Here is a 12,369-nt window from a genome sequence, read left to right as displayed (position 1 = left end):
TGGTGTACATGACTGGCCCACAGCACCATCCCCCTCTCTGCTCACCCAGGCCTCTGTGTACTGCGTGGCGGCTGTCCTGTGGACTGCAGCCAAGTTCAGCATTCCCCGTGACCAAAAGTTGCCCCTGCCACGCAGACTCAAGGCCCTACTGTTGGACATGGCCAGACGCAGCGCCCAGGATCGGCTCTCTGCAGCCGAGGCCATCAAGGTAATGGCCCGCAGCCACATCTGTGGCCCAGCCTGAAGTGATGGGCCTCCACTGCTAAGCTGAGCATGAAGGGCTTGGGGAGTTCGACAGGTGTAGCTGGAAATGGGTGGGCATCATTATATCAGCAACATTTCACAGACCACTGGTCTTTGCCAACGCTTCCTTCGGACTGAAATCAAGCTGGAGATGCCTCAAGTCAAGCACTGGAGAGCTGCTCTAAGGCTCTGCCAGGAGCCCCAATTTCCCTTCCTCCCCCTCCCTTCTGAGGTCCCCTCCTGGCCTCACACCTTTAGCTCATGGGACAAGCATGGCATCCTGCTGGGGCATGAGCTGGAGCTGATCATGAGACCACCCTCCTGCCGCCTTTGTCAGGCAGAAGCTGGAGATGGAGCCGGGGGTCCCCAGTTTGGGTGGAAGCAGACTGAGAGATGGGCTTTGGAGGGGTACAGCCTCTCCACTCCAGCTGCCCTGGGCCTGGTTCAGGTGTTCCCAAGCTGTCTTTGGTGGCTCCCACCAGATGAGAATGATACCTGTCAGAGTTTCCACTAGGAAAAGGTGCCTGGTGCTCTTGAAACATCCTTCAGGTGGAAAAACTAAATCGTTGTCTTCACCATACCAACCCAGTCTTAGATGAAAAGGGACTTCATCCAACTATCAGTGTCTGACCCTGCAAAAAGTGGGTGTCAGGTCTGCTGTGCACCCTGTCATGCCACATCCTATACCCACACCCAACCATGCCACACCCCTACACATGGGCATACCTGGGGACCCCTAACTCAAAGGTGTCACTGGCTCTATCTCACCAACTGCAGACAGGTCTCCTTCCAGAGTCTGGCATATCCACACGCATCCTCCCCCACTGCTTACCTTCCCTGGCACCTGAGCCACTTGTCTCGAACCCATGCCAACTGCCCACTGTCTCCTGATTTCAGATGTGCAACAGCTACCTCCTTCAGCGAGGCATGGACAGCAAGAAGATTTTAGCCCACCTGAGTGCATCTACCTGTAAGGTAAGGTGGACATGTTCAAAGCTCACTTGTGACGCGCTCTGCTCTATCTCTGGAGAGCCTGGGTGTAAAGTGTTTACTGTCGGATCCACATAGAAGTTGCAAAAGAGAGTAATGATTTTTCTTAAATTAATAATTTGACTTCTCTTAGACTATTGCTGGGGAGCAGGGGAGGGATTCAGCTCTCAGGGTTTCCTTTGACCACTCCCCTCTCCTGCCTTCTCAAGGCTGTGAGGTTCAGCACAATGAATAAAACTGTCTGCTGGCCCTCCTGTCTTTGTTGTGCATGGGTCAGCAGAGTAGTCCAGATGCCTCCCTGCAGACAAGTCATGTGATTCCCCCAATCAGGCATCTAACAGATGTGGCTCTGAGTAACACAGGGTTTCAGCCAAGAGATCATCATCCATCCTCTAGAGACAAGCCAGAAAGGGCTTCAATTGGCAAACACCTGGAGGCTCTTCAGAACAAAACAGAAGTGTCTGCAGGTTCTACTTCCCCCCTGACCTGCAGGTCCTCCATCCCCCTAACCCACAGACACCCCATCCCCCTGACCTGCAGGTCCTCGGTCCCCCTGACCCGCAGACACTGTCTCCTGACCTGCAGACCCTGTCCCCGACACCCCATCCCCCTGACACCCCATCCCCCTGACCCGCAGACACTCTGTCTCCTGACCAGCAGACCCCCATCCCCCTGACCCGCAGACACTCTGTCTCCTGACCAGCAGACCCCCATCTCCCTGTCCCGCAGACACCCCATCCTCCTGAGCAGGTACCCTTTATACTCCTGAGATGCACACCCTTCACTCTCCTGATCTACAGGTCCTCCATTTCCTTTGTACAATCTCTCATCAGCCCCCTGAGCACAAGCTGGTCTGTGTAACAGTAACTGGGAAAAGGCACTGTGGAGTCACAGAGGTGGAATGTGTTCAGCTTAAGGCTTTTAATGTCTTTGTGAGCACTGCCTTACAGAAGCTTCTGCCCCAGGTTTACCAGGAGGAAGAAACCATCAGTCTCCAAAATACTTTCTCAGTGGTTGATCTGGCACTGCTTCCTGAGCCCAGTCCAGGTGTAGTCCGTGAACCTCAGGCTCCTGCACTCAGTCTCACGTGTACATGAGTAGCCGAAGGGGACCAGGGCAGCATGTCCAATACTCACTGAACTGGAGTCCAGCCTGCCCTCTTAGAGCTCTGGTTCATCCATCAGTGAATTAGAGTTGGCTCTCGGGCTGTGGCAGTGGCTTCATTGGGGCGTGTGGATGGCATCTTCTGACAGAGGGAGAGCCACTAAAATGGCCTCAGAGTCCATGGTGGTGGTGGCAGTGGGTGGCAGATGTGTGGTGCTATAAGGAGGGAGCCTGCAGAGGCAGAACTGTCACTGCAGTTAAACCAGTTTGGTACCTTGTCGTCAGGAAGGTCACCCTCAGCTACAGCAGTCCACCTGCCATTGCACTGTGGGAAGGGCAGGGCTGGTGGGAAGGGGTAGGGTGGGAGAGGGGGAGGGGACTCGCTGGGTGGAGGAAGGGGCAGATTGGCAGAGGGGCTCTCTGGGGCAGGGTAGGAAAGGTGAGGAGGGCCAAGTGCTCTGTGAGGAAGTTCAATAACTGACTTGTCCTGGGGTGACACAAACTACAATATCCACTTGGGCTGTGCCCTGATGTCCCTGCCACTACCCTCCAGCCCCATGATCCCCAGCGCCCTCCAGGGGACCAGCCTTACCCAGTCCTGGGAGGTGGCACCCTCCCAACTCCTTACTCCCCTACGGGCTGTGTGAGCATGTTCTGTCTGAACATGTGATTTCTGTATGTTTCCTTCATTGTTGTTGTTATGTGGTGTTGATTCATAGAGACCCTATGTACACAAGCCCTAAACCCTGCTCTGACCTGTGTCAATCTCACACACATACCCCCATTTCCCCAGTCACTGAATCAACCCATCTCATCGTGGGTCTTCCTCTCCTGAGCTGTCTCTCCTCCCAAGCATGATGTCGCCTCTCCAAGGACTGATCCCGCCTTGAAACATGTCCAAAGTATGTCCTTCATTGTTGTTGTTGTTGCCGCTTGCGACTCATAGAGACTCTACGTACAACAGCCCTAAACTCTGCTCTGTCCTGTGCCAATGGCACTGATACACCCATTCCGATTACCCCAATCACATTGTTGTATGTACAACAAAACCTTCATTGTCCTTCATTACCAAAGGAAAAATAAAAAGGAACGGGAGTCACTGTGGCACATGGTGACCCTGTAGGGTCAGTGTTCCCAAGGCCACAGCGTTCATGGAAGCCACCTGCCACGCCCTTCCCTGGAAGAGCACCTGACCTTCCTGTATCACCAGGTCCTCCTCACTACAACCTCCCTGAGCAGGACCCCTGGCCCTTCCAGCCCCTCACCCTCCATCCAGCCTCCTTGACACTCCCTCCCGCCCTCTCTCCATGGGGGTGGGACTCTGAAGGTCGGGCTCTGAGAGGTGCAGGCGGGGAGAGGGGGCTAGGAAGGCAGGGGCGGGCTCAGGCTCTGGGCGAGGCAGCTGGAGGATGCGGGGGTCAGGCTTGGGCTGGGGGGGCGCGCAGGCAGGCGTGAGGGCGAGCTCAAGGGGGCCATGGGGGTGGGCGGGGGGCTGGGGAGGCTCAGGGGGACTCAAGGAGGGCGCGGGGACAGGCTCAGGGGGCGCAAGGTGTGTGCAGGGGAGGGCTCGGGAGCGCGGGAGCGGGCTGGGTGTGCAGGAGGGAGTAGTGTGAGGGCGGGTTGTGGGAGTGCGAGGAGGGCTGGGGAGAGCAGGGGTGGGCTGGCGAGTTCGAGGCAGGCTTGAAACGTGCAGGGGCCGGGCGGGGGGGGGGGGGCGGGGGTGAGCTCTGGAGAATCTGAAGTGTGGGGCCGAGCTGGGGGGCAGGGGTAGGCTCTGGGAGGTGCGCGGGCTTGGGCTGAGGGGTGCGGGGGGGCTCGACAAGAGGACCGGCTCCTGGTGGTCCAGTATGGGGCAGTGGCCGTGTGTACGGTGGTCCTGACGTGGACCTGTCCTCAGGCTTCGTGGCCGTCGACGAGGACGCCAAGCTGGCCACAATGCGCGGCCCCCCAGCGGACACAGCTGCCTCCCGCTCCGAAGCCACCGAGCTGCTGACTGCGTTCCCGGCGGCGGCCGAGCACTTCAGTCCCGTCGCGCTCCAGCCGGAGGAAGACACCGCGTGAGTGCCGCCGGGGCGAGGGGGCGCAGGGCGCAGGCCCCCCACTCAGCGCTCTGCCTCTTCTCCAGCAGGGACGAGCGGGCTGCAGCCCCCGACCCCGAGGGGCGAGGCGGTCGGGCTGCTGGTAGTGCCGATTCGCGGGCGCCAGCCGCAGAGCCGCAGGGCGCACCCCCAGCGGGCTTCCCAGAGTCTGCGGAGGAGCGTCCTTGCCCTGCGCCCCCCGTTCCGGTCCACCGGCCGGGAGACGCTGCATCCTCGGAGACCTCCAACTCCACAGTCCCGGCTTCTCCGCCCGCCCCGCCCCGGAAGACACAAGCTCGGCCCGAGCAGCCCCCGGAAGAGCCGGTTCGGCTGGACGCCACTTGTGGGGGCCTCGAGCCTACATACCCTGGGATCCCCTCAACCAGTCACGGTCCACGCCGCCTGCCCAAAACGCCCAGGGGCCCGACCACCGAGCGCCCAGATCAGGCCAGCTCAAATGGTCCCCGGGGTTCTGCAGGTAGAGACCGAGCCAGGCCTGCTGACCGCAGGGCGTGCCCCCCAGGCGCGGACACCCCGCCACAACAGAGGACCACTTGTCCCTCGCTGCAGGAGGCCATGCGCCTCATCCAGGAAGAGTTCGCTTTCGATGGTTACCTGGACAACGGGCTGGAAGCCCTGATCATGGGTGCGCTTCAGGACCCTAGGGAAGGCCCTGGGCCAAGCGGGTGCAGGCGGGGCTGAGACTAGGCTAAGGAGTAGGGTGCTGTTAAGACCGGGAGATGGGGACAGAGCAGTGGGGTGCAGACCAGAACTGGGGGGGGTTGGAGTCTCAGCGTCCCTCCCAGCCCTCATTCGCCTTCTGTCCAGTAGTCTCACGTGCGTAGAACTCCGCCCCAGGGGACTGGAGCAATGCTGGAGGCCTCCCCACCCCCCTCTCCTGTCCTAGAACCCAGCTGCTTCCCTCTTCCTAGAGCCCCGCATGGCTGACCCGTAGCCCAGAGCTCAGCGTCCATCCGCATTCCCTTCTCCGCGCCCCCCGCCCCCCCCACGCCCCAGCCCTTGAGACCAAAGCCCGCAGCTCAGGAGTCAGGATTTTTAGCCTTACTCATGCCCTAGATGTGCGGTAACCCAATACTGTAACTGCTCCCGGACCTTCCTAAATCCAGGGGAATACATCTACGCCTTGAAGGACCTCACTTTCGCCACTTTCTGCGGCGCCATATCAGAGAAGTTCTGTGACCTTTATTGGAATGAGAAGTTACTGCAGAACCTGTTCAATGTTGTCAACGGGACCACCTCACCCTCTGAGGGGTAGGACCCCTCCCTGTGGCCCCAGAACCCCAGGCTAACCCTTTGTCTGCCTGGACCTATAGCTCAGCCCTCCCCTGGACCTCCACCTTGACATCAGAAATCTTTGCCAACCCTCCTTCCCACAGCTTCCCCAGATTCCTTCTGAGAAAAGAAAAGGCTCCTGGCCCATGGATGGGGTGGGGTGGAGCCTAGGGGTCCACATTTCCTGAGATGACTCATCTGGCAGATTACCTAAAGGCCTCTTGGGAGGAGGGAAAACACTGATTTTCCCAGGATGTGCTACCACATGGGGTGCTGGTGGGGGTCCTCACTGCACCCCAGCAGGCTGCACCCCAGCAGGCCACACCCAGGCTAGAGAAGTTCCCCATATAAGCCTGGCCTGTTTCTTTACCACAGTGTTTCTGAGGACGCTGAGCCACAGCCTGAGAGTCATGTCCCAGCCAGCAGCTGTTCCACATCCAGCAAAAGACCCTCAGGGCCCAGGCCAGGTGAGCGATGCCTTGGGTTGGGGCAGGCATGTGGGGCTACTCAGTCCAGCTCACCCTTTCTGGGCTTCTACGAAGAGTTTACAAGCCTCTTTACTGAAATTTCACACTTGCTGTCCAAAGGCTTCCTGGGCCAGCCTGGGACCTGGCTCCAAGAGGACCTTGCAACTGCCAGAGGTCCAGGTTGAGCATGGCCAGGGCAGGTTGGAAACAGCCAACAACTGGATCCAGCAGGACAGGGTTAGGGTTAGGGACTTTGCTGCTGCTTGGAATCTGGGGTTGGTTGTTGGCACCAAGTCTCTGTTCAGGCAAAGCAGGAGCTGGTAAGCTCCTGGCTAAGGGGTCCTGGAGCCTGAGGTGCCCATGGGATGTGGGAAGGGGGTGCCATGAAGGGTCCTGGAGCCTGGGGTGCTTGTGGGGCCCACAGCAGAGGGAACCTGTGGGATCCGTGCACCTGACAGCACGGTGGTCCCTGATGCAGTGTTGGTGGACAGTCAAGAGAGCTGGATTTGTTTTAAATATTCCAGGAAAAAAGATGGAAATTCTGGGCATCAAGGGAGCAAAGGTGATAATGGCAGGGACTGGGCAGCATGCACATTACTCACAATGTCAAGTGAGGAGTTAGAATCAGAAAAATCAGGGGAAGGAAAGCACCATCACATCCTGGGCACACATCCATGCTTCCTCGTGTTCACATCCACAGAGGAGCAGCTCAGGCCTGTATGTCAGTCTCTCAGGGCAGGATGGGCCTTATGGCATCTCTAGAACAGAACCTGGTCACTGAGGGGCCTGTGCCCTGGTGCACAGCTGGACCATGGTCCAGTGACAACAGCCTCTGCTTCCCAGGGAGAGAAAAGCCAGCTGCAGCCCACAACAGCAGAGTGCCTTGCTCCCCCACGCCACTCTCAGGCCTCAACTCAGAGGCCCTCTCCCAGGGCAATTTTGAAGTGGGCTTCCGACCACAGAAATCCATCAAGGCCGAGAAGGAACCTGCAGTGGGAAGCAGCTGTCCACACTTTGAGGACCCAGACACTGAGCTGGCCAGTGAGAGCCCCAGCTCGGGAGAGGTGACTCAGCTGGAAGAAGGCATACTGGCCATGGCTCCCAGCCCTGCTGAGCTGCAGAGCTGCAGCCCTGGCTGGTGCAGTGCCTTTTATGAGGCCGACTGCTTCAGCACTGACGTGCACAGCTACGTGGAGGCAATGGGGTGGCAGAAGGCCACTGAGACCACAGAAACGGATCCTCAGCATCTGGTGAGTCCAGACCTGGCCAGGCAAGGCTAGTGGTACTGTGATGTCCAGAGGCACCAGCATGCACAGCTGCGCCTGGGAATCCTACCCCTGGTGCCCTGCATGTCTGCAGTGGATATGCTGAGCCTACCTACACAGGTGCCCTGGGCCACCTAGAGTCAAGAGGTAGCTGTGCTAAGCCTACCTGCACAGGTGTCCCTGGAGTCAGGAGTGGTTGTGATGTGCCCACCTGTACAACTGCCTCAGGACAGCTGGTCGGAGGTGGTTCCAAGTCAGTCAGAGGTGCTGAACCCACCTGCACAGATGCCCCAGGACACTTGGAGTCAGGAGTGGGTGTGCTGGGCTCAGCCCACCTCCACTGGTGTCCCTGGAGTCAGGAGTGCTGCACTCACCTGCACAGGTGCTCCAGGACACCCTGTGGAAGGACAGCTTGGTGGCTTTCCTTCTCATTAGCCAGGCCTATACACCCATCCCATGGCCACTGTCAGGTTGGGGTCCCTCGGCAGACAGATACCACACTTCCTTGTCTGCACACCAAAGTCTCTTGTCTCTGAGCAGAAAGCTAGAGGTGTCTGTTCCTGGCTGTCTAGTGTGGGCTGGGTCCTTGGGACAGTATCCTCTACGAGTAGACTCATGGTCAGCAGAGCTGAGTGAAGACCATGGGCGTGTTCCATGGACTGCTACACTGGCACCAGGCCCATCCTCACTCCAGAAACCCGGAGCTCGAGCTGCCTGTCAAAGGCCAGGATCATGCACAAGACCTGCCACCCGCAGGACAGCAGGTTTCAGAAACACTACAGCCTGACTTCAGTCTGACCTGGGGACACAGAGTCATGTCCATTCTCACAGACAACAAAGACAGACCTTACAGTCTCAAAGTCTGGATCCTGGTGGTCAGTTGGCACTGCAGCCCTGCAGAAGGTCCCCTGTCATGGTCACCCACACTCTCCCCAGGCATAGACCCTGGGTGAGTCCTGGGCATGGTCCCAGAGGTCAGTTCAGCCTCCACTTTGCAGCACCCATCCCTTTCCAGAGCCTGCATTTACAATTGATTGTGTCCACATAGGAACCTGAAGGTCCTCTATTCCCAACCCCACACCACCTCATGCAACAGGAAGCATTTACCTTGCACCTGGGAGCAGGAATACTGTGCCGGGTAGAGAAGCTGGGGCAGAGGACAGGGTCAGCAAGAGTTCAGGGTGGGCTGCTGTCAGGGGCAAGCAGGCTCAGTGAACCCTGAGGCTCCTTGTTGGAGGCTGTGTTACTGTACAAGTGGCTCCTGCTTATGGAGGTGAAGAACTGTGGACATGAAGGACTATGCCAGGGTGTGTAGCTTGTTCATGGGAACGTGTTGCAGGGAGGGCAGAAGGGAGCTGTGACCTCCTTTTCCCTCTTTTTCTTGCACCCTCTGAAGAAGTCGTCTCTCCTGGAGCCAGGATGCAGCCAGGTGAGCTCCCCATGCCATCTCTGCCTAGGAGTCTGGGCAAAGCCATTCCAGGGCCACAGTTCAAATCTGTCCTTGAGGGCAATGGCCACTGTGTCTGCTGCATAAGAGGAAGCTATAGAGCAGGTGAAGGACATGGACAGCCAGTAGCCAGAGCTTCCCACATGCAACCAAAAGGCAGCTTGAGAGCAGGGATGGGAAGGACAGCCGAGCGACTCGAGAGCCTTGTGCACCTGTGCACTCACATGCTTGTATACTGTGTTCTTGTGCACCTGTGCACTCACACACCTGTGCATCTGTATTTTTGTGCACCTGTGGACTAATGTACCTGTGTACTCACACACTTATGCCCCTGGATACCTGTGCAGTTATACATCTGTGTTTATGGACACTTAAATATTTGTGTACCTGCACACCTGTGCACTTACCCACCTGTCTGCCTGAGTACTAGTGTGTTTATACATCTGTAAAACTGCACTGTGTACTTGCACGCCTGTGTGCCTGCACATCTATGCACTTGTGTACCCATGCACTTTTGCACTCACTCATAGAGACCATATATAACTAGGTACCTATACCATGTGCTGTGCTCTGCAGGTATGCCCAGGGCGGATGTCAGGGCTGAGCTACACTCTGATCTTTAGTCTCCATGGTTCCTGTCATCGCATTTGTTAAGTAGTTTTGTTCTCAGAGTTCCAATGAATAACCTCAGTTTCTGTTCATCCTTTCTTATCCTTCTGTGTCTGCAATACAATGCCTAGTTTTTCTAACTTCCTTCAAATTTATTATTCTGTCTAGTCCCCAGTATTGTCAGTTTTCATGTCTATTTGATCTTAGTAGTCACTTTGCCTGGAGTGTTCAAGTCTTTCATGTTCATGTCTCTTTAACCCATGTTTTCCTATTAGGAAAAGCCTGTTGTCATGAGCCATCAAGTCACCTGCAACTCATAGCACCCCTATGTACGACAGCTCTGAACCTGCCCTATCCTGAGCCAGTAACAAGGAGTCAGACACATCTTCCCCCATCATCCCAGTTACTGTGTCAATCCACCTAATGCGGGTCTCCTCTCCTGCATTGTCCTTCAACCCTTCCAAGCATGATGCCATTCTCCAAGGACCAGTCCCTCCTGGCCATGTGCCCAAAGTATGTGAGATGAAACTTCAGAATCCTTGCCTCTAAAGAGAAACTTGGTTTCATCCTCTCCAAAACAGACCTAGTTGTTTTCTTGACAGTCCATGGTATGTTCAATACTCTTCTCCAGCACCACAACTCAAAGGCATAGATTCTTTTTCTATCATCCTTAATCATTGCTCAGCTTTCTGATGCATAGCAAGTAATTGCAAAGATATAGCCTGGCTCAGGCACACCTTAGTCCCTAGACTGACATCATTACTCTTAAGCACTTTGGACAGCATACTTCCTCAGTGTAGTTCATCTTTTGATTTCCTGACTGCTGGTGCTCAAAGTGTTGACTGTGGCTCCAAGCAAGCTGAAATTGTTAACAACCTCAATCTTTTCTTCATCTGTCATGGTGCTGCCTATTGGCCCTGTGGTGAGAATCTTTGTTTTCTTGATGTAGAGCTTCAAGCCATATTGAAAACTATAGTCCTTTTTTTTTTGGGAAAACTACAGTCCTTGACCTTCTGCAGCAAATGCCTCAGGTCCTCCTCAGTTTCAGCAAGCAAGGTTGAATTATCTGCATATTGCAGGTTGTTGATGAGTCTTCCTCTAATTCTGATGCCACATTCCTTGTCATAAAGCCCCAGCCTCCCAAATGATCTATTCTACATACTGATTGAAAAGGTATGGAGATAGGATGCATCCCTGATGCACTCCTTTCCTGATTTCGAATCATGCAGTGTTTCCTTGCTCTGTTCTGAGAACTGCTTCTTGGTAAAGTATAGGTTTCACATGACCACAACCAAGTGTTCTGGAATTCCCATTCTCCTCAAGCTTAGGTACAATTTATTGTGATCCATACAGTCAAATCCTTTTCCATAGTCCATGAAATGCAGACATTCCTCTGGTACTCTGTGCTTATAGCCAAGGCCCATCTGACTTTGGCAAGAATATCTCTAGTGCCATAGCCTCTTCTAAATCCCATTTGTATTTCTGGTAGTTCTCATTTTTTTATAATCTTCAACAGGATTTTACTTGCCTGTGATATTAGTGATAGTGTTCAGTAATTTCCACACTCTGTCAGGTCACCACTTTGGGAATAAAAAGATAGGTATCTCTCTCTTCTAGTTAGTTGACCAGGTAGTTGTCCTCTAGATTTCTTGCCACAACCTGGTATGTCCAGGGCAGCATCTGTTTGTTGAAATATGTCAACTGGTATTCCATTAATTCCTGGGGGCCTTGTTTTTTATCAGCTCCTTCAAAGTAGCTTGAACTTCCTCCTTCATCACCATTGCCTCTTGATCATATTGTTTTTTCATTAATTTCTTCTGTGTCAGCCAATTCTTTTTGGTACAGTGACTCTGTGTATTCCTTCCATCTTCTTTTAATGCTTTCTGGATCATTCAATATTCTGCCCACAGCATCCTTAAGTATTGTAACTTGTGGCTTGAATTTGTTCTTTAGTTCCTTCTGCTTAAGAAATGCCAAGCAAGTTCAGCCCTTTTGATTTTCTGACGCCAGCTCTTTGCATGTTTCATTTAAAAGCCTCATTTGGATTAAATTTTACAAGCTAAAAGGTATCTCAAGGGCTTTGTTTAGACGCAGCCGGTCCTATCCAGACATTGTTGGGTCTGTCCATTCTCCAGGACGGGCCAGCAAGCCTTGTTCTTCAGCATCCCATGTGCTGTGTGATGTGCAGTTGACCCAAATCTGCCCTTAAAATTAGTCACTTTCACACATAGTCAGGTTCCAATCCCTATAAAGAAAACTCTTCAAAAAAATTTAATATTAGGGAGCTCTGGTGGCCTAGTGGCAAAAAGCTGCACTACAATCACAGAGATGCGCGGTTCAAATCCACCTGATGCTCTGCTGAAGGAGGGGCCATCTCCTCCTGTACCTGTCAGATCTGATTTGATGGTACACACACACACCAAAAAAAAAAATAAAATAAAATAAGAATTTAAAATTAACAAGTCTTCTCAGATCCATCACAGATTTGAGATTATAGGACAGGATGCCACCCCAAAAACTGGACAGACAGCTGACACGAACGCTACTCCAGAACAGGCTTCTACTCCAGCTTGTTGGGGACACTCTGACCCTGGACAGAAGCTCATACTGCTTCTCTAAGGTCATGGTGTGTCAGTTTGTGCACATCTGGTGTCTTGAGGGTTAGGAATGGAATGGCCTGGCTGGCAGGACAGGACAAGGGCCCAAGCTGCACAGACGACAGCCGCGTTGGGTCACGGTGTGTTCTTCCCTCAGGAGCTAGAGCAGCAGCTGATGATGGAGAAGAGGAGTTATCGCAAGACTCTGAAATTTTACCAGAAGCTACTGCAGAAGGAAAAACGAAGCAAAGGTGGAGGGGGCAGGGCGGAGGGGGC

General features: G+C 54.4%; 1 protein-coding gene across 1 annotated transcript in view; it reads left to right on the top strand.

Moving 5' to 3' along the window:
* KNDC1 (kinase non-catalytic C-lobe domain (KIND) containing 1) overlaps positions 1 to 12,369 on the top strand; it is a 48,948-nt gene that overhangs the window by 22,947 nt on the left and 13,632 nt on the right. Inside the window, exons 10-18 of the mRNA XM_006880117.1 lie at positions 50 to 208; positions 1,141 to 1,218; positions 2,199 to 2,280; positions 4,184 to 4,394; positions 4,466 to 5,061; positions 5,543 to 5,687; positions 6,084 to 6,175; positions 7,019 to 7,425; positions 12,251 to 12,344. Coding sequence (XP_006880179.1) covers positions 50 to 208; positions 1,141 to 1,218; positions 2,199 to 2,280; positions 4,184 to 4,394; positions 4,466 to 5,061; positions 5,543 to 5,687; positions 6,084 to 6,175; positions 7,019 to 7,425; positions 12,251 to 12,344 — 1,864 coding nt within the window. The remainder of the gene's footprint in view (positions 1 to 49; positions 209 to 1,140; positions 1,219 to 2,198; positions 2,281 to 4,183; positions 4,395 to 4,465; positions 5,062 to 5,542; positions 5,688 to 6,083; positions 6,176 to 7,018; positions 7,426 to 12,250; positions 12,345 to 12,369) is intronic.

This window comes from Elephantulus edwardii, unplaced genomic scaffold, assembly GCF_000299155.1.
Source record: "Elephantulus edwardii isolate Elephantulus edwardi_28Jun2011 unplaced genomic scaffold, EleEdw1.0 scaffold00006, whole genome shotgun sequence".
Classification (NCBI taxonomy): domain Eukaryota; kingdom Metazoa; phylum Chordata; class Mammalia; order Macroscelidea; family Macroscelididae; genus Elephantulus; species Elephantulus edwardii.
This window is presented reverse-complemented; position numbering and strand designations above follow the sequence as displayed.